Source organism: Conger conger, chromosome 12 (genome assembly GCF_963514075.1).
Source record: "Conger conger chromosome 12, fConCon1.1, whole genome shotgun sequence".
Lineage (NCBI taxonomy): Eukaryota > Metazoa > Chordata > Actinopteri > Anguilliformes > Congridae > Conger > Conger conger.
In genome coordinates, this window is record NC_083771.1 from 12,461,712 (window position 1) to 12,484,209 (window position 22,498).

The following is a 22,498-nucleotide window of genomic DNA, read 5'->3' on the forward strand; positions in this document are numbered from 1 at the left end:
AGAATAAGACTATGTGTGATTTTACTTTACTCGATTTAATAAAGTTATAGTACAGCAGTTTTACTCATAGTACACCAGCACCAGACTCTGGTCAGCATATGACTTGTGATTTGTGGAATACGTACAATTGATGTACGTATGTATAAAAAGGGATGCAATTCCTACTCGGATCACCTGATATGGATGTAAATACCCTCAAGTTAAAGGTGACAGTCTGCACTTCATATTCAATGTTCCATTTCAAATCCAATCTGCTGGAATACAGAGCCAAAAGAACAGAAATTGTACCACGGTCCAAATATTTACGGACTCCACTGTATACATTTGCTACCTTGTTCAAAACCCACACAAGCATACAAAAGACACAATGTGAATGATATTTCAAACAGTAAACGGGCCTCAAAGTTGATATTTATAAATTATTTCAGCGGCTTCAGACAAAAATCCAACCACTAGTCATCATCACGTGTTCAATACAATCAAACAGATGAGTAAAAGAACTTGACTACAACTTTGTTAACAAATTATGTCAAGTAAAATCACAGTGATTCCTATTCTAATATGTATTTTAGGTATAACTAGGCTGAAAATGTGACTGTGAACCCATTTGTTTAGTAGAAAAAGGCAAGAGTTTCTCCATTATAGCCTGTGAGGAAATTCGTGCCTGGTGCACTGTACGCCATACTCAGTTAAAGAATGGCGCAATTTCAGTAATGGAAGCCGGCGGCTAGCCTGCTGAAAAAAACATCTCAAGCTAGGTTTTTAAATAGCTGATAGCTGGTGGACCAGGTCAGACCAGTTCCCTGCTCAACATGGTTTGACCAGCTCAATGTTTTGAAACTGCTGGCAGCTGGTAATTTCAAGCTGGTCATGGCTGGATTTTACAGCAGGGTACACCCGTTCCGTATTCAGTGAGCCCACTTACGAACAGACAGGAAGTGACCTTCATGAAGACAGACGCCCACCAATGAACAGACAGGAAGGGTCCTTTATAAAGACAGACGCCCACCAATGAACAGACAGGAAGGGTCCTTTATAAAGACAGACGCCCACCAATGACAACAGACAGCGACATCCCGCAGTAGCTCGGCATGTTAGAAAGTAAGGGACGAACCTAAGTGTGACACGGGACAGGCTTGCGTTTGAAAGTCGGTCAGTGTGGCGGACCTCTGACACTACTAGGTGCCGTGCCTCCCCCCTCCCCTACCCCTCCCTCCTTACAGCACGGAGCCCTCTCCCATCAGCATGTCCTGGTCCAGTCCGGACGGCAGCAGTGAGAAATCGAAAGGGATGAACTTGATGCCGGTCCCACTGTAGAACTTGTTCTGGAACTCCACCCTGTAGAGGAGGACAGTAAACAATAGGAGCTGTACCGAGAAATAATAAACTAGGGCTGCACGTAAGTAAGTAAAGTAGGACTACAGAAAGGAACTTAGTGAAATAACACAAACTAGGGCTACACAATAACTGAGTAAAGTAGGACTACGGAAAGGAACTTAGTGAAATAACACAAACTAGGGCTACACAATAACTGAGTAAAGTTGGACTACGGAAAGGAACTTAGTGAAATAACAAACTAGGGCTACACAATAACTGAGTAAAGTAGGACTACGGAAAGGAACTTAGTGAAATCACACAAACTAGGGCAATAACTAAGTAAAGCCCCGTGTGTGTATGAGTGTGTGCGGTGTGTGTGGTACTGACCAGTGCAGTCTGAGCGCGTGCAGGAAGGGAGACAGGCCCTCCATCAGCAGCAGGATGGACACGGTGAGGACGGTGTGAGTGTGTGTGTGTGTGTGTGTGTGTGTGTGCGAGAGAGAGAGAGAGAGAGAGCGAGAGAGTGTGTGTGTGTGTGTGTGTGTGTGCGAGAGAGAGAGAGAGAGAGAGCGAGAGAGTGTGTGTGTGTGTGTGTATGTGTATGAGTGTGTATGTGTATGTGTGTGTCTGTGTGTGTGTGTGTGTGTGTGTGTGCGTGTGTCTGTATGAGTGTGTGTGTCTGTGTGTGTATGAGTGTGTGTGAGTATGTGTGTGTGTCTGTGTGTGTGTGTGTGTGTGAGTATGTGTGTGTGTGAGTATGTGTGTATGTGTGTGTGTGTGTCTGTGTGTGTGCGTGCGTGTGTGTGTGTGTGTGTGTGTGTGTGTGTGTGAGTATGTGTGTGTGTGTGTCTGTGTGTGTGCGTTTGTGTCTGTGTGTGTATGAGTGTGTGTGTCTGTGTGTGTATGAGTGTGTGAGTGTGTTTGTGTCTGTGTGTATGAGTGTGTGTGTGTGAGTATGTGTGTGTGTCTGTGTGTGTGTGTGAGTATGTGTGTGTGTGTGTGTCTGTGTGTCTGTGTGAATGTATGTATGTGTGTGTGTGTGTGTGTGCGTGTGTGTCTGTGTGTGTATGAGTGTGTGTGTGTGTGTGTGTGTGAGTATTTGTGCGTGTGTGTATGAGTGTGTGCGGTGTGTGTGGTACTGACCAGTGCAGTCTGAGCGCGTGCAGGAAGGCAGACAGCCCCTCCATCAGCAGCAGGATGGACACGGTGAGGACGGCGAACAGGCTGAACACCAGCGCCAGCAGCACCGCCCCCCCGCCCGAGTCTCCACGGAAACCCAGCCGCATCACCATGTCCCACAGCACCTCCGACAGCTCTGACACACACACAACACAGACACAGACACAATACTTAGTGGATAAACATCTCTTTCACAAAAATAGATTATACATTTAACAGCAAACCCACATTTTTACATCACATTTGTTCACAGTATAATTTTCAAAACAGAAGACAGTCGTGTGTGTGTAATCCATCATGCAGTATCTCTCATTGGCTCTGTGTCCCTTTAGCGCCTGAATTACACCAGACGTGTCTCGTACACATAGCAGAAGCATAAAGTCGACAAGTTCTTCTATGCTTCTGGTGTTAAAGGCATTCTGTGACATGTTTCGATTCCGCTCAGCATACGCGTGTAGGTGAGGCGTAAGGGTCTGTACTCACGAGCGTGGGCCAGGCTCAGTGCCCAGAGCCGCAGGTAGGAGGCGCTGTTGGAGATGCAGCCCAGGCAGTACTCTATGGTGTGGATGGCCTGGTGAAGGAGCACGTCCCCGAGAGCAAACTACCATAGAAACACAGAGAGCACAGTCACTAGGCAACACAGACAGGAAACACACCTTTCACGTTACACACAGACAGGAAACAGTCATTACTGGGGACAGGGAAACACAAATGTTGCATTGAAGGCAAATACATAGGCAGTGAATGAAATCAGGTCATTGTGTTATAGATATTAATGGCAGGCAGTGGTCATGGCAGTGGTGTTGGTGGTTGTGGCCATGGCAATTTTATTTGTGGGTGTGGCTGTGCTTGTGGTTTTATTAATGCTGATTGTAACTGTGGACATTTTTAGCATTTGGTCATGCTGGTTATGGTCATGGTTGTGGTGGATACCTGTACTGGTCATGGGGGTTTTGGTTACGGTGGTAATGGTCAGGGTGGATAATGGTTGTGGTCATGGTGGCTTATGGTTATAGTCAAGGCAGTTTAGGAGTCACGGTCACATTCACAGTGATTTTGGTTATATGACAATGGTTGTTCTGGATACAGTCATGGTCATGGTGGTTTTAGTTATGGTCATCATGGTGGTTACAGTAGTGGTTCTGGTGGTTATGGTCGTGGCCATTGTGGTTACAGTTGCGGTTCTGGTGGTCGTCACCGGAGTCATTGTGGTTGTGGTCATGGCCATTGTGGTTACAGTTATGGTTGTGGTGGCAACAGTCATGATCATGTTGGTTACAGTCCTGGTCATGGTGATTACGGTCCTGGTCATGGTGATTACGGTCCTGGTCATGGTGATAACGGTCGTGGTCGTGTCTTTGACCTCTGGCTGAGCCTCCCGGCTGGTGGAGTGGTCGCTGTGACTGACCCCCTCCTCCATGTCCTGGGCCATAGTCACAGACAGATCCTCCACACTGCCCCTCTGTACTCTCTCATAGCCCTGCAGAGAGAGAGAGAGAGAGAGAGAGAGAGAGAGAGAGAGAGAGAGAGAGAGAGAGAGAGAGAGAGAGTATTACATACACACTCTACACATGACATACTACACACTGCCCCCTCTGTACACTCTCATAGCCCTGCAGAGAGAGAGAGCATTACCCACATACTCCCTCAGCCATGGAGAGAGAGAGAGAATTACACACATACACACTAGATACTACATACAACACACTGCCCCTCTGTCCAAAAAAAAAGTTGAAAATGCAATTCAATTTTTGTCAGTAGGCTACTCCAGCTTTTTTTGTTTGTTTTATAAATGAGATACTGCTAATGACCACTAGGGGTTGTTATACGGTTAACAGTTTTCAAAATGGGATGGTAACAAAAACTGATGATTTGTCACCTCTCACTCACTACACTCACACACACACATACACACTCACACACACTCACACACACTCACACACACTCACACACTCACTCTCACACTCACTCTCACACTCACTCTCACACTCACTCACACTCACTCACACTCACTCACACTCACTCACACTCACTCACACTCACTCACACTCACTCACACTCACACACACTCACACACACTCACACACACACACACACACATACACACTCACTCTCACACTCACTCTCATACACACTCACACACACACACACACTCACACACTCACACACTCACACACTCACACACTCACACACACACACACACAGGGTCTTACGCGGTATGAGCCCTGACTCCGGCCCCCGTGGTGCAGCCAGTACAGATGTATGGGGCTTCCCAGCAGCAGCACAGGGACAGACAGCACAGCCACCATCAGCAGCAGCACCTGCACCCCCATCTGCACCACAGCGTGAGAGAGAGCGTCACACAGCACCGTCAGGGAAACTAACCAATGGAGCGCTGCCACTACAATGGGGAGTGGCCACAAAAAAGTGTCACACACCGCGAAAAGCAAAAATCGATAGTAATGTTATGTAGCGGCAAAGCTACGGAAACAGACCGACAGTACGAATCTATCCAGGCTTTACACCGCTACAAAGCGAAGCCAAATCGATCCCGGACAAGCCACCATTTTGTCATGAGTCGTGAGGCCATGAGAAAAGGAGGGAGACCACAGGTCAAAAATAAATGTATTTAATTCAGTAAAATTAACAAAAAGATAAAACAAATGTGGGGTGTGATGTGGGGCTGATGATATCGAGCATTACACTACTTTCACACCTCACATTTGTTTAGTCTTTTTGTTAATTAAGCTTTATTACATGCATTTCTTTTTGACCTGTGGTCTCCCTCCTTTTGTCATGGCCTCATGAGCCGGGTTGTGACAAAATGGTGATTCATCCGGGATCACCTAGCCGGGGGCTCACCTGGCCGGGGTACAGGGTGGGGTACAGGTGGGGTACAGGGTGGGGTACAGGGCGGGGTACAGGGTGGGGTACGGGGTGGGGTACGGGGTGGGGTAAAGGCGGGGTACAGGGCGGGGTACAGGGTGGGGTACGGGGGGGTACGGGGTGGGGTACAGGGTGGGGTACAGGGTGTGGTATGGGGCGGGGTACAAGGTGGGGTATGGGGCGGGGTACAGGGTGGGGTATGGGGCGGGGTACAGGGTGGGGTATGGGGCGGGGTACAGGGTGGGGTACAGCGTGGGGTACAGCATGGGGTACAGGGTGGGGTACAGGTGGGGTACAGGGTGGGGTACGGGGTGGGGTACGGGGTGGGGTACAGGGTGGGGTACAGGGTGGGGTATGGGGTGGGGTACAGGGTGGGGTAAAGGCGGGGTACAGGGTGGGGTACAGGGTGGGGTACGGGGGTGGTACGGGGTGGGGTACAGGGCGGGGTACAGGGTGGGGTACAGGGTGTGGTATGGGGCGGGGTACAAGGTGGGGTATGGGGCGGGGTACAGGGTGGGGTATGGGGCGGGGTACAGGGTGGGGTATGGGGCGGGGTACAGGGTGGGGTACAGCGTGGGGTACAGCATGGGGTACAGGGTGGGGTACAGGTGGGGTACAGGTGGGGTACAAGGTGGGGTATGGGGCGGGGTACAGGGTGGGGTATGGGGCGGGGTACAGGGTGGGGTACAGCGTGGGGTACAGGGTGGGGTACAGGTGGGGTACAGGGTGGGGTACAGGGCGAGGTACAGGGTGGGGTACAGGGCGAGGTACAGGGTGGGGTACAGCGTGGGGTATGGGGTGGGGTACAGCGTGGGGTACAGGGTGGGGTACGGGGTGGGGTATGGGGTGGGGTATGGGGCGGGGTACAGGGTGGGGTACAGGGTGGGGTATGGGGCGGGGTACAGGGTGGGGTACAGGGTGGGGTACAGCGTGGGGTACAGGGTGGGGTACGGGGTGGGGTATGGGGTGGGGTATGGGGCGGGGTACAGGGTGGGGTATGGGGCGGGGTACAGGGTGGGGTACAGGGTGGGGTACAGCGTGGGGTACAGGGTGGGGTACGGGGTGGGGTACGGGGTGGGGTACGGCGTGGGGTACAGGGTGGGGTATGGGCTGGGGTATGGGGCAGGGTACAGGGTGGGATACAGGGTGGGGTATGGGGCGGGGTACAGGGTGGGGTACAGCGTGGGGTATGGGGCAGGGTACAGGGTGGGGTATGGGGCGGGGTACAGGGTTGGGTACAGCGTGGGGTATGGGGTGGGGTACAGGGTGGGGTACAGCGTGGGGTATGGGGTGGGGTACAGCGTGGGGTACAGGGTGGGGTACGGGGTGGGGTATGGGGTGGGGTATGGGGCGGGGTACAGGGTGGGGTACAGGGTGGGGTATGGGGCGGGGTACAGGGTGGGGTACAGCGTGGGGTACAGGGTGGGGTACGGGGTGGGGTATGGGGTGGGGTATGGGGTGGGGTATGGGGCGGGGTACAGGGTGGGGTACAGGGTGGGGTATGGGGCGGGGTACAGGGTGGGGTACGGGGTGGGGTATGGGATCACCTGGCCGGGATACAGGGCGGGCTCGCCGTCGCCCTTCATCAGGAACATGTTGATGAAGTGCACCAGGACGCTGGGCGCTGTGCGCGAGTCTGTGACGGAGAAGGCCAGCCACTTGTACACGATCATGAAGCCCAGGTACCCAAACAGACAGAGCAGGAACAGCAGCTCCGGCAGGAACACCAGGTACAGGTTCAACTTCTGCCGGAAGTGCCTGCCACAGAGAGAGGGGCAAGAGTATTTCAGAAATAACTTGAAGATAATGGTTGGCCTTTATCCCAAGCGCTGAACAATTGATGCTTCACATTCACCCATTCACACACACACTCACACACCAACGCCGATTGGCTGCCAAGCAAGTCACCGACCGGCTTGTCAGGAGCATTTAGGGGTTTGGCATCTTGCCTAGGGACACTCTGACACACCCAGAGCGGGATCGAACCATCAACTCCCCGACTGCCAGACGACTGCTCTTACCGTCTGAGCCAATGTCGCCCCTAATGTACTTCATTTAACCGTGTTGGGTAATTTGTCTTCTGCATTTGACCCATCCTAGTTACTAGTTACTTAGGAGCAGTGGGCAGCCACAGTGCAGCGCCTGGAGGCCAGTGCCTTGGTCAAGGGCAATGGCAGGAGCGTATCTAGCCAAAAGCATGTCTCTTAAGACAGTGAGAGTCTGTCCCCTGGTGCTCAGCAAGCTACCTGCAGGGGACAATCCCCCTTGTAGTACTGTGGGGTTCAGGGCCTTGCTAAAGGCCAACAGCTGCATGTCGTGGCCACACCGGGGCATGACCCAGTCCTGTACCTTAGCCACTGGCCTACATGCTGTCCTCAACTCCTTGCTTTCTGTTTTTATAATTTAATCTTTTAAATGTTGTCAGTGTAAAGCACCCAGTCTCATGTCTAGGCCTGAGTGCTGCGCTGTGGTTTGTCTGTTTGGGAAGGAGTAGTGTCATGGACTCTCCTCTTCTCTGCGGTGCTCCTGCAGTCCTGAGCAGCACGCTCCACAGGCAAACCACTCCCAGTCTCCCACAGCACCTGAGCTTTCATGGCAAGGCAGGGGGAAAACTACCAAAGCAAATGTATTTTTAAAACCAACGCTGCCATGAACATTTCTGAAAACACTGATGATACAAGGCATTTCAGCTGTTGCTTCATACTATTTATACCATATATGTAACAAGCACTGTCCAGCACAAACCCCATGACACATTTAGAAAGCCCTGACAAAAACACACACTCTTGAAAGTCAGTTGAAGTGCATCTTGCTGATGGCAAAAATGTTCAGGCATTTCTAATTTATTCATTTTAATTGGGCTTTATGACAACTCCATGATATCATGAGGCAGGGAAACAGATCCTACGGCAAAGGTGGCCAGTCGAAGAAAAGCAGAATTTACGCTTATTTCACTTGTTCCTCAGTTAAATCACATTTACATACATTTTAATATCAACGTATAGAACTGGTACTGTCGCAGAGGGCTGTAGCCTCCTGTGGGAACGACAGTCCCGCCCCTCACTGCGGTTTTGTACAGATAATGACGTGTCACTCACAGATGGTTGAAGACTCCCAGAACGACCCCGAAAGTCATGTGAAGAACCCCCAGAATTACAGACATCTTCATCTTGTAGGAGTTGAGGAAGCTCAGCCGATTGGTTGCCATGTTCCAAATCTAAGGGGCGTAGGCGGAGACAGAAAGGACGGTTAGACAAGTGAGCTCCAAGTGTTAGTAAGTCCTGAAGGGTATGTTCCTGTTCTGTGATACCTGATTCAGTGAGCGACAAGTCCAAATAAAGAATAATTTACGATAATTAGTCAAAGTACATTAAACATCTGTCAGTAACAACTGTGTAAAATAAAATGTTACAATGACACTTTTTTGGCTGACACATCTCTACAGTGCTCTTTGGAACACACCCTGATATTAATGTTATAGGAAGGACAAGGGTGTGTGTGCGTGTGTGTGTGTGTGTGTGTGTGTGTGTAATGGGATACTCTGCTGACCAGTGGGAACAGGCACTTACTGGATCAATGCCGAACGGATAGGGCCCATTGAAGACACCAGTGACATTGGGATCAAGGGTGAGCAGGGGGTTTGTGCAAAGAGTTTCATTCCTTTAAAACAGAGGACGTTCAATGCAAACATCTGTTAATGCAAATAACAAAACTCACATGAACAAATACAATGAGAGAGTGTTAGTGTCTGAACCCAAAGGAGAGAGTCTGTATTAGGGCTGTCAAACATTTGTCAAAAATATTTTCCTAACTTTTCCCCATAAGTTCAAACCTAAATTTGAGAATAAAAATCTTAGTTTTAGGTCCCGCATTTTGTAATTAACATATAATATTTACATTGAATTACACTGCTGAAACAATGTGCTTTATTTGCTGGGCTCATTTGTTGAAACTGTTGGTTTTTCTAGTTGAGATAATTGCACAACTGGATGAACTGCGCTTAAACCTACTACTACATAATGTGTTACTAAAAACATATTTTGAACAATGTTGTCGATGTCCCAATCTGTTATACGACACCTGATGACAACAATTAGGCTTTTAACAAATTTGAGGAAGTGTCACTACAAACACATTTATTGTGTCCAACAATATACATATTTATGGAAATGGTATTTGAATAAATTCATACAAATAACTCAATTTCATGCCAGTGCCGTCAGTGCCTGTGTGTTTGTGTTTGTGTGCGTGTTTATATGCGTGTGTGTGTGTGTGTTTATGTGTGTGTGTGTGTGTGTGTGTGTGTGTGCGTGTTTATATGCGTGTGTGTGTGTGTGTGTGTTTATGTGTGTGTGTGTGTGTGTGCGTGTTTATATGCGTGTGTGTGTGTATGTTTATGTGTGTGTGTGTGTGTGTGTGTGTGTGTGCGTGTTTATATGCGTGTGTGTGTGTGTGTTTATGTGTGTGTGTGTGTGTGTGTGTGTGCGTGTTTATATGCGTGTGTGTGTGTGTGTTTATGTGTGTGTGTGTGTGTGTGTGTGTGCGTGTTTATATGCGTGTGTGTGTGTTTATGTGTGTGTGTGTGTGTGTGTTTGTGTGTGTGTGTGTATTTATATGCGTGTGTGTGTGTGTTTATGTGTGTGTGTGTGTGTGTGTGCGTGTTTATATGCGTGTGTGTGTGTGTGTTTATGTGTGTGTGTGTGTGTGTGTGTGCGTGTTTATATGCGTGTGTGTGTGTGTGTGTGTGTGTGTGTGCGTGTTTATATGCGTGTGTGTGTGTGTGTTTATGTGTGTGTGTGTGTCCGTGTTTATATGCGTGTGTGTGTGTTTGTGTGTGTGTGTGTGTGTGTTTGTGTGTTTATATGCGTGTGTGTGTGTGTTTATGTGTGTGTGTATGTGTGTGTGTGTGTTTGTGTGTGTGTGTGCGTGTTTATATGCGTGTGTGTGTTTATGTGTGTGTGTATGTGTGTGTGTGTGTGTTTGTGTGTTTATATGCGTGTGTGTGTGTTTGTGTGTGTGTGTGCGTGTTTATATGCGTGTGTGTGTGTGTTTATGTGTGTGTGTATGTGTGTGTGTGTGTGTGTGTTTGTGTGTGTGTGTGCGTGTTTATATGCATGTGTGTGTGTGTGTGTTTGTGTGTGTGTGTGCGTGTTTATATGCGTGTGTGAGTGTTTGTGTGTGTGTGTGCGTGTTTATATGCGTGTGTGTGTGTGTTTATGTGTGTGTGTACGTGTGTGTGTGTGTGTGTGTGCGTGTTTATATGAGTGTATGTGTGCGTGTTTATATGTGTGTGTGTGTATGTGTGTGTGTTTATGTGTGTGTGTGTGTGTGTGTGTGTGTGTGTGTTTATATGCGTGTGTGTGTGTGTGTGTTTATGTGTGTGTGTGTGTGTGCGTGTTTATATGCGTGTGTGTGTGTGTTTATGTGTGTGTGTGTGTGCATGTTTATATGCGTGTGTGTGTGTGTGTTTATGTGTGTGTGTGTGTGTGTGTGCGTGTTTATATGCGTGTGTGTGTGTGTGTTTATGTGTGTGTGTGTGTGTGTGCGTGTTTATATGCGTGTGTGTGTGTGTGTGTGTGTGTTTGTGTTTATATGCGTGTGTGTGTGTGTTTATGTGTGTGTGTATGTGTGTGTGCGTGTTTATATGCATGTGTGTGTGTGTGTTTGTGTGTGTATGTGTGTGTGTGTGTGTTTGTGTGTGTGTCCGTGTTTATATGCGTGTGTGTGTGTGTTTGTGTGTGTGTGTGCGTGTTTATATGCGTGTGTGTGTGTGTGCTTATGTGTGTGTGTATATGTGTGTGTTTGTGTGTGTGTGTGTGTGTTTATATGCGTGTGTGTGTGTGTTTGTGTGTGTGTGTGCGTGTTTATATGCGTGTGTGTGTGTGTTTGTGTGTGTGTGTGCGTGTTTATATGCGTGTGTGTGTGTGTTTATGTGTGTGTGTACGTGTGTGTGTGTGTGTGTGTGCGTGTTTATATGCGTGTATGTGTGTGTGTTTATGTGTGTGTGTATGTGTGTGTGTGTGTGTGTGCGTGTTTATATGCGTGTATGTGTGTGTGTTTATGTGTGTGTTTATGTGTGTGTGTATGTGTGTGTGTGTGTGCGTGTTTATATGCGTGTATGTGTGTGCGACTCACGTCCACTGCAGCTCTGTAAACATGGCTCTCACACTCCACCCGGAGCTGAAGATGTTGAGCGGTTTGGAGAAGCACTCGTTGTAGATGAGGCCCGTGTAGATGGAGAAGAGCCCCATCATTAGGATCATGTAGCGTCCTTCAAAGAACATCTTCCAGATCTATAACACCACCAAACATCACTGTAAGTTACCCTGAACAGCCAACACTAGAGAAAATAACATCTTCCAGATCTAGAAAACCACAATACATCACCGTAAGTTACACTAAACAACCAACACAACATATTCCAGATCTATATCACCAGAACATCTCTGTATCACTGAACAAACACAAGATTAGATACTGAAAGCTTTCTTATATCTGGACTAAGGAAGTGGTTGAATATACCTGACTAATCAGAAACAGCACTGAAGCAAATTGTCCAATTACTTTTGGTCCCCTAAAATGTATCACCCAATATGGATGCAAATACCCTGAAATTGAAGGTTGCAGTCTGTACTCTAACCTCATATTCATAGTTTTGTTTCATTTCCAAAGAACAAACACTAGTGAAAAACTATTCAGTGGAGTTAGTACCACTAATGAAATGCAGAATAATAAAATTACATTTTAAAAGCATGAGAGCAAAGCAACATTAATCCAAATCCTTGGGGATTTACCAATCCAATCCCACCCCCAAAATGGGTAAAAAAGATCAAATAATACCAGCATCTCTCTGATCGGAAACCAGTCATGCCATTTCATGGTGGAGAGAAATGTCCTTTGATTGGTTCAAACATGATTGACAGGATAGGGCACCCATGGTAGGTTGGACGGAGCCCCCTTTGCCCGCCCGGCTGCCCTTACCTCGTTTCTGCTGCGCTTCACTTTCGGGTCCTTCTCACACAGAACCATCCAGAGGGCGAACAGCACCATGACAACGCCATGACCCAGGTCCCCGAACATCACCGCGAACAGGAAGGGGAACGTGACCACGGTGTAGGGGGCTGCCGGAAAGCACACGCACACACACACACACAATGTCAGAATCTGTCTGTGTGTGTGTGTGTGTGTGTGTGTATGAGAATATGTGAGTGTGTGTTTGTGTAAGAGAGTTTTTGGGGGAGTGTGTGTAAGTGAGTGTGTGTATGACGGTACACTCAGTGATCACTATTAGGTATTCATTAGACTTATTTCAGATGTATTGGTCTTCTGCCGCTGTAACCACTAAGAGGTTTGACAAAGCAACAAAGGGGTTGGAAAGCCCTCTGAAACCTGGTTGTGCTTCTCACGCCAGTCCAGCAGGGGGCGCTGGCCCCACCCGATCTCACCTGGGTTGACCTCCCGGTAGCTGCCCACGCCGTAGGCATCCACGATGTTCTGGAACCCCGAGGTGAACTTGTTGGTCCTCAGGAGAGTGGGGGGGGTCCCATTGCTAGGGATGCGGTTGACAAAAGAAGGGATGCTGGCACCACTTTTCCTCTACGGTGGAAAAGGACAGAAAAGAAAACTTTAATGCAGACAGAACAGAACGGTGACTTTCCAACACCGACTCAAAATAACACAGAACCCAATGTAGGGGAGAATGGGGCATATTGTCAGACATTTCACTCTTTCTTACATATCTCGGGTGTGATACATCACAATGGAATACATTCCATACCAAATGAAAGAATGTAGTCTCAGGCACATATCTTGCATTCATTACATCTTATTTCAGGACAGTGTTACATAGTAACAAGTAGAGGGTTTGTTTTTCTGCACCAACTTTTGGTAGTTCTTACTGTTGATGGTGAAAATAAGAACTACCCTCACCTCAGATAAGTGCGATTTTCACCACGTTACCCGGATGTTACCCTCCTACACAAAGTCACACAAAATGGCTGTCCGAGTTTTGAGGTAGTGCCTCTTGTTTTGGAGAAATGAACAATGTGACAACTTATCCCGTTCTCCCCTATAATCAGCTAAAGGCAGCCATGAAGGTGTTCTTTATCAGTGTAAACATTACTGTGGATGACAGGTGGGGGCAGGACCTGCGAGTCGATACACTAATAATAATAAAGTAGACCCAGCCATTTTGGTTTAAATAAAAGGCTCACAATGCCCTTGCAGAGCCTTTTATTTTGGGTAGGCCCTTGCTGTTCTGCTGTAGTTCAGCTGTACCTCAGGCCTTCCCACTCACAGGTACTGAAAGGCAGTGCTGGGAAAATTAGGCTTTGCGAAGCCCTGAGGCTTTGCAGCCAATTGTATCACAAATAGGTTCAATACTCGAGGCCTCATTCAACATAATGCACACGAGTGACACCTGATGGTTAGATAATGTAGAGCCAAATCATTTTAAATCACACGCCACTTGTCGTAGTGCATAAACATCACTGACAATTGGTAGCAAAGTAGTCACATGTCATCGCTTTATGATAGACACTGAACCTACAGTTATCATTAGGCTACTTTTGCTGATGTAATTATTCCCTCCTAATTTATATTATAAATAATATACAATGTCTGATTCAACAAGTAAAAAAATGGGTCAATAATACAATTACGTTAAGTGACTGTTAACTACAAAATGGAGAACATGGGAAAAGTTAAATCGGGACCATTTGTGTGGGCTCAACTTAGCAGTAAAAGTGCGTGTGCAACTGGAAACGGTCTCTGCCCTTAACGACCACTTCCTCGTATCTACAACCCGAAACTCAAACCGAACCGATCTCGTGGTTCTCCACAAAAAGATGCCTCGTTTGTCATCGGTGACGAGATTTTCTGAAAACTATACAAGCCCCAAGCGGGCCTTCAGGGAAAACCGACGTCCGTACTCGACACACGCCTCGAAGCCTCGCCATCGTAACATCACTCCTGGAAAGGCAGCTCTGTGTCTCGGTGCCACTCACTCACCGAGCCCTCCTCTAGCGCCCCCCGCAGGGCCGCCAGGTCGTTGACGGGACACCACACCTCGGCGATCAGACACTTGTTGGTGACGTCAAAGCTGCACAGGTTGAGGATGTGGTAGATGGCCTTCATCTTCTGCACCTGGATGACCCAGGTGCAGACCGACTCGGACGCCTTGTCCAGCACCTGCCTCAGGTACTCCTCCGTCCTGTGGAGGACCTGGCAGGGAAGAGTGAGGCGTATGTGGTCACGCTAGGACTCGGAACCATACTTTCCCCTAAGGCCCTCATCGCACTAGTCCCTGTCTTCGATTTGCACTTGATTGTACGTCGCTCTGGATAAGAGTGTCTGGCAAATGGCTGTAATGTAATGTAATGTAATGTAATGTAATGAATGAGGAACGGCCAAACTGGAGAAATTGCACAATATTGAAGATCTGCACTCCATAGTAAAATGGAATGATTAGATCAACCAGCAAGACAATGACATATAATAAAGTAGATCCAGCCATTTTTGGCAGAATAAAAGGCTCACTATGCGCATGCTGTTACGTACTACTTGGAATGTCTTACATGAAATTCTGCTATACCAGAGGGTGTGCAACTTGGCTGTACTCATTCTGAGTAGATGGTGTGCAACTTGGCTGTCCTCATTGTGAGTAGAGTACATGAGCAGGCTGTACTCATTGTGAGTAGAGTACATGAGCAGGCTGTACTCATTGTGAGTAGAGTACATGAGCAGGCTGTACTCATTGTGAGTAGAGTACATGAGCAGGCTGTACTCATTGTGAGTAGAGTACATGAGCAGGCTGTACTCATTCTCAGTAGAGTACATGAGCAGGCTGTACTCATTCTGAGTAGAGTACATGAGCAGGCAGTGTGCAGGCAGCCGTACCGTCTGCAGGTCCTGTGTGCGGGTCTTCAGGCTCTCCATCACCTCCTCCCTCTCCTCTGCACTATCCGGGTGGGGGTACACGTGACAGTGGTAACTGGGATACCAAAAACAGGGAGGTGTAAAGAATAATAATGTTAAAAATTATATTTATAAGTAGAAATAATCAGATAATAATAAAATTGGAGAATTCCACAAACTAGTATTTGTTTTAATAACCCTCATCATGAATGCAGAGCAGAGGAGTTACTTTTCTTATTAAATACATCTACTTAATAGCATTATTCGAAGTAATACCTGCAACAACAGTTGTGGGATTAGCAGTTATTATTAGAGTTTTGATTCATTTTCATTTCATTTAAATTATTTAATTACAGTGCAGGTAAAAAACACAAACAATCAAGGGACAGTAACAATTTTGGGGGTTGTCATTGACACTGACCAGTCACAGATCTTCTGAACCTTCTGGCCAATCTGATCCCCCCAGAAGGAAATGAGAAAGACCACACTCTTAGTGAATTCACCCTGAAACACACAGAAATGAGAAAGACCACACTCTTAGTGAATTCACCCTGAAACAGACAGAAATGGGAAAGACCACACTCTTAGTGAATTCACCCTGAAACAGACAGAAATGGGAAAGACCACACTCTTAGTGAATTCACCCTGAAACAGACGGAAATGGGAAAGACCACACTCTTGTGAGTTCATTCTGAAAAAAGGGAGCAGGGACACCAGGAATCAAATGGCTGAGACAGCGATCTGCATTGCAGGTGCTGCTAAGATACTGCTGAGATATATTTAGCCTTAGCGCGCCACACTCTTCAACAGAAAGCCAGTTTATGAGGACAGAGGAACAGATGAAGGAGCAACAAAAAACTAAAATGCAAGAAGTAGAAATAACATCATGCTGTTGGGGGGGAAATAGACTGCATGAGAATATACCCAAAGAAAGAGGGCAAGCATTACAATTCATGACACTATGTCCCAAAAATACACAATCAAATATTTAATTTCAGCTTCACATTACAGAGACTAAAAATATCCCGCGGTTATGAGTGGAGCAACAGACTGGCCATATATTGATTACCTTTCTGTGGCAGGAACATTTATTTAAACCACTCACAAGGCAGGCAATTCAGCAAAGATATATTAAATTCCCAAGAGAAAAACAACAACATAATAATAGCTAGAAACTGAGTAATGACAATCAAACAGACACTAGCAGCTTTTTCAAGCACACACATAGGTGTCAATCTATATTTCGCAGCCCAAGTGTTTATCCACACAAATATACTATTTTGGTGACCACGGTCCATGCCACACAGCGATTGGCTGACCATGGTCCGTGCCACACAGCGATTGGCTGACCACGGTCCGTGCCGCATAGCGATGGGCTGACTGGCTGAAGGTGCCCATGCCCTGCAGCCATTGGCTCACCGTGTCGGGGTCCTGCACGCACTCATCCAGCTCGGTGTGGCTGAGGATGGTGTAGCCTTTGCACGCTCTCCACAGCATGCGCTCAAAAGCTTCCATCTTGGCGCGCTGGATGAGGCCGGAGATGAACCTGCAGCAACAAAGAGACCGTCAAGCCTTCCCTCCTCCGAGCCTGCCGCGGTCACATGACCCGCTGTAAAATCCAGCTATGCTATGCTCAGTTTTCAAGCTGGTCTCGCTGGTCTACCTAGGTAAGCGCTGGTCAACCAGCAAGTGCAAGTAGCTTGTCTGAGCTGGCAGCTGGTCAATCAGCTAACAGTGGTTTCAAAACACAGCTTCAGCTGCTCAAGCCATGTCAAGCTTGGAGATGAACTGAACTGTTCAACCAGCTACCAGCTGTTTCAAAACCTACATTGAGTTGTGTATTTGGGTGTATGTATTTTTCTATGTGTGTATTTGTGTGCATATAATGCATGCGTGCTCTCTGTGTGCGTGTCTGTGTGGGTACGCACACGTTTTTGTATGCACAAATGGGACAGTGGGGCCCTGGTTCTGGGACCCTGTACTACACACCCCAGTTTGGCCCCCAGTCGCTGCATGCTGGTACAGCCAGTCACAGAGTCCTTGTCCAGGAAGGGGAACTCCTCATACCGGGGGCCCAGTTGGTCGCGCTGGAACACAACACAAGACCGAGTTCAGATTAGCCACCGTTCTCTGGGCTTCACTATTAACACACAAAACATTGAACACAATGTCGCAACACATTTCTCCAACGCTCCTATGAGGAAACTCATGAATAATGTCAATTGAGAATGGTCCTTTGACGAAAAACAAGGATCATTTAATTTGTCATCGCGTTCAGTTGTGAATGAGAAAAACCAATGTATTTTAGCATAAACACACAGGGGAAAGTGAACGTTCATTTTTCATCTGTTAACCACACTACCACGTAATAGCCGAGCATGTTTTTATTAATAAACGGATGGGAATCTTTGATTCAATTTACAATGTGGGTCTTTTCTATATAGTCTTTAGCTCGGTTTTTACTTCTTGAGAAGCCACCTATCCAAGATACAGCATTCAGATTTGGATTCATGATTGGGGGTTGGAGCCATTAGCCAAAGCTTTAAGCTTTCGGCAAAACATCTCCCTGTAAAATGTCAAAGGCTTTTAGCCACATTGTTGACCATGTAGCTAGAGTTTAGCCAGGACTCTGAGCGTTTGGCCTGTTATAGCTGGTTTTGGGTGGTCTTAGCTGGTTATGGGCGGTTTTCCATGGTTTTTGGGCGGTTTTAGCTGGTTTTTGGGCGGTTTTAGCTGGTTATGGGCGGTTTTAGCCACAGTCGTGTAAATGCCGCCCACTCACCTCGCTGCGGCGCATGAACCCGCGGGTGACTTTCAGCATGAGGTCGTACTCAGTCAGTTCCAGAAGGTTCTTCTGCAGCTTCTCCTTGTTTCTGGCCACCTCGCACAGCTCCAGCTCCAGCCTCTGCAGCCGCTCCTGGAGAGCGCGACACGAACGGCACCGTCTTTAAAACCGCGCACGATCAGCGCCTGTCCGTTACTCCACGCACGCTCACTGCCGCTACCATAACCCTGCATTTCAGCGACACTCAAAATGGCAGCTGTCACCTGCAAAACTAAAGACGGTCAGAACACTGTACACAATGCACTCGTCACAATAACTGTGAAACCACACAAATACAACTTTACATCATAGATTCTTAATATTCCAATTCACAATTCTTCATAACCATACAAACATGTCTTAATGTACACTCAGTGAGGTATTTATAAGACTTAATTTTTAGACTTCTACTGCTGTAGCCTATCCACTTAAAAGTTATGACACTTTGTGTGTTCAGAGATGCTCTCCTGCGCACCACAACCACGTGTGGTTATTCCACACCTTCCTGTCAGCTTTGACCAGTCGGGCCATTCTCCTCGGACGTCTCTCATTAACAAGGCGGTTTTTTAGCACCATTATTTGCAAACTCTAGAGACTAGTGTGTGTGTGTGTGTGTGTGTGTGTGTGTGTGTGTGTGAGTGTGTGTGAAAATCCCAGGAGATCAGCAGTTTCTGAGATACTCAAGCCACCCTGTCTTGGTGAGTGTATATATTCCAAAAAAGCTATATAATTGTAATACTTGTGAATTTTTCACACCAAAGTTTTTTTCCATCCACATCCTGGAAAACAAGATTTTACATCATCATGTACCAGTGGGTGCGTATGTCTGCACATTTTCCATTCCCTGCCAATCAATGTCCTTTTCACAGTGGCATGCATCCTCATTTGACATCAGTAAAAAAATATCTTTAGGATTCTGAAAGATCCGTTCCACAGTTTTCTTCAGACCGATAGACAGACAGACAGAACCCACCATTATCTCCAGGACCTGTTTGGGAAGTGGGGCCCCCGGGCTGACCTCCATGTCTGGCAGAGGGATCCCCGTCTTCCGGATCTCCCTCAGTAGGTACCCTACGACAGGACGCCGCGTTGAATAACACCCCCACACAAGGCTTCTTAAGCAATTTCCCAAAAATGCAGTTTCACCATGCCGATTTTCCATCCTCAGATTTAAGATCTTCTCCCCCACACCTGTACCCTCCCCTCAAACTTCCCGTTTGTCATGCAGTTTATAGAAGTATCACTGCTCTTTAAGTCTGTAATGAAGTTCATATTAGATAATGTTACTGTACTGTACTACTATGTATAGGACCACCCATCGGACCGGCTCTGGTTGGATTCTGAACCAAGGACTTAAGAAAAATGACTAGAGCAACTACAAACTCATCAGAGGAAATTGGATGGTTTGGGTATAAACGTGGCAACAGGAAATACATACAATGCGAAGCCAACCATTGGCCAGCAGGAAAAGGCACATCGCTCAACGTCAGCAGAACAGGCCCAAAGCAGGCCTCTCATTCGCCGATTATTACCGCCCGACAAGAGATCCAACCACAGGGCTCCTCAAAAAAATCATGAACCGTTGTGAATTTTCTTTTTTTGTCCTTCATGAAAATGCAAACATACTAAATATCCCATGGGGCCATTCTGACCCATTTCATCATGTTGCTCATAACTCACAGACAAAAACCCACTCAGCCCTCAGTCTCAATGTGTGGGGCCCCAGGCAGCTGCCTGCCGTCTGTTCATGAGACTTACCTCTGCTAATATATTTACATACAGGGACTGAACACAAAATTCAGGGCCCTGCACAAATGCAGTCTCAGTGGGCCCCCTTCCCCTTTTTCATCCAAATGGCCGGCATTTATATAGCGCCTTTATCCAAAGCCAGACCTACTGAAGGACCTCCCTGTCTGGGCCCCGGGTATAGCCAGTTACACTATTCCCCCCACTGTGACGCCCCAGGTTTGCATACAGAAAAAAAAGGGTCAAACGCTCAACGACGCAGGAAACCCGCCTTACCCAGAATCCTCTCCATCTCTTCGCACCTCTTGATCTCGCTTACAAACTTGCGCTGGAAAGCACTGACGCTGGGGTTGAGCTGAAACGGAGGAGAGCAGCTGAGGTTGACGTCACCCCTGGATCATTAAAACACAACCTGTGCTAGCAATTTTGATATCCGAGTTTCATCCTTTGGCAAATCTGTGGCGGCGCACTTCAATCAAACAAATGTGCATTTTGATAATCATTTCATTCACACGCGCGTGCACGCACACAAATTCATTTTTATATTTGTTTTGCGCAAGCAATGGACAGTAATTATCTAATCGCCACACATCAACGTCATTAATGACTGATCTGCAAATTACAATTTATACTGCGGACAGCCATTAATCCATTCTATATATAGCCTTTGGATATTTTTTTGGACTCTGGTGAGGGAGTTTTAGCCTATGTCCCAAGCAATTCTCCCAAGCAATGCTCCCAAGCCCAATTAGCATTTGTGAATTACTGGGATTTAAAAGCTACGACTTTGCCACGTTAAGTGTGTACGACAGTGGAATTCGAGCCAAGCAAACACTCCCGAACATTAATTTGACCTGCCACTGGAGAGCGCCTCTGAACGTATGCCGTATTTGAAACACCCAGCGTCCCAGACACAAAGGAGAATTCTGAGTGGAGAACTGGCTATCCTCAACGTTCATATTGTGTTACTCACCATTATATTTGTTTTGTTTTTTTAGGTGCTTATAAAACACTTCGCAAGGTATAAGTTACACGCAACTCTGTATCTTGAAAGCAACATTAGCCGAACAATAATCATCAATATCCATTAGCTGCCAAACGTACTTACTTACATCTCGGAATTCGACCAGACCCATTTCTCCTAGTTCACTGATGCAGTCGTACGCCGAGCCAGACTGGAGAAACAGCTGGGCCATGCACATCTCTTCGCTCCGGAACACCGACCCCATCTTCTTTATCGGCCCGTTTTTTTTTTTTGTGGTTTTTTTTTTTTTTTTACTCCCAGAAAATAACAACCTGCCCCGTCTGCTTAGCGTACTAGATACGCCAGATAGCCAGATAGCAGCTAACACCGGTTAGCCAATTGTAAACATTCGATTATGCAGCTAAAACATAAAATACCGAAGGCGTCTATCAGTGACACGCATTGTCTTTCTTCGGGGAACTTGCACAAGACGGTTACGTGCTTGCTAGCACCAACATTTGAATATTTTCCCCTTGCAAACCATCTAGCGAGCTAACGATTTTTCTCATTTTGCCATTCAGGACCGAACCCTTCTAGTTTGACAGCCGGAGAATGCCCTGCCTTCTGTATCCGTCAGGACTGCTACGTGTGGAATCAGCTCACTTGCTTGTCAGTAAAATCTCCATTGGCAGTTTACAAACGTTAAAACAGAATGGCTCCTGGCTAAGCTCGCTAACTTGTCTCCGTAAACAGACCGACAGCTGGAGCGAGTATGCAGGCACCTCAACAGTAGCTGGCTGCGCTACTACAGCGAAAACGCAGGATTGCAATCTTGGCAATTCACCAAGCTTGATAACGAGATAATGAGAGATACACTCCCGAGAACAATAGGCAAAAATAGCTAATGTTACAAAACTGCAAACCTGTAAACAGAAATGTGTATTCTGTTGCACAGTCCATCTTGTCGACGCAGTGAAATACGACAAGATCCTGCATTAACGGAGATGGTCCCCGCAGAGATGCTGAGCATCCTTTCAGAGTTCACATTGGCACATTCTCGTATTCATGCGAAATAAACGGTGACCTAGCGCCTCCATTTGGATGAGTTGGCCTTAAATAGGATGGCTGTTTTAAATGTCATGTAGGCCATTATAAAACATTTTTTACACCGCTTATAGGCTATTCAAATGAAGCGTGTCTTCCTGGCCAGAGGTCTGGCGTCACGGTATTACGCATGGTCATGAACGCTGCAATCGGGCTCCCCACTTAATTGCTTATGTATCACATGTTTGCATTGAGTGGAACACTAGTGATCACATAAGTAAGGTACAGACTAAAGCGAAGATTGTAGCCGTAAGCTAATCGAATGACAAAGTGAAAGTTTAAACAAGCAGCAGAAGTGCTATTTAGTGTTGCGTTATGTAAACTTTTGATTGAACCCAATTTTCTGCATTACAGAAAATTATTCGTCCATAAGGATTCAGAATTCTGAATCTGCAATCTGAATTTCGTTTTTGTATTCAAGGCTAATAGAAAGTATATGTACAACTGAATTGTAAGTTCTCTAATTTAAGGCAGAACTTAAGTGATTATTTTATCAACATGCAATCTCACTGCGGGTGGTAACTACTGAGAAAGAGAGATTAAGCCAAACTGGCTCTGCGCCA

The 22,498-nt window shown here is 46.9% G+C and overlaps 1 protein-coding gene across 1 annotated transcript; it reads right to left on the bottom strand.

The window, feature by feature from the left end:
- Positions 1 to 1,217: 1,217 nt before the first annotated feature.
- LOC133141495 (V-type proton ATPase 116 kDa subunit a 2-like) lies at positions 1,218 to 21,711 on the bottom strand. The gene is made up of 20 exons (XM_061262066.1): positions 20,980 to 21,711; positions 20,144 to 20,222; positions 19,095 to 19,192; positions 18,080 to 18,214; positions 17,287 to 17,384; positions 16,717 to 16,843; positions 15,719 to 15,801; positions 15,280 to 15,373; positions 14,392 to 14,604; positions 12,828 to 12,978; positions 12,364 to 12,503; positions 11,518 to 11,675; positions 8,952 to 9,042; positions 8,481 to 8,599; positions 6,930 to 7,140; positions 4,710 to 4,829; positions 3,860 to 3,976; positions 2,980 to 3,097; positions 2,461 to 2,632; positions 1,218 to 1,338 (listed from the first exon to the last, which is right to left on the bottom strand). The coding sequence occupies exons 1-20, from the start codon at positions 21,094 to 21,096 to the stop codon at positions 1,218 to 1,220; spliced, it is 2,562 nt and encodes an 853-aa protein (XP_061118050.1). The 5' UTR covers positions 21,097 to 21,711.
- Positions 21,712 to 22,498: the final 787 nt, after the last annotated feature.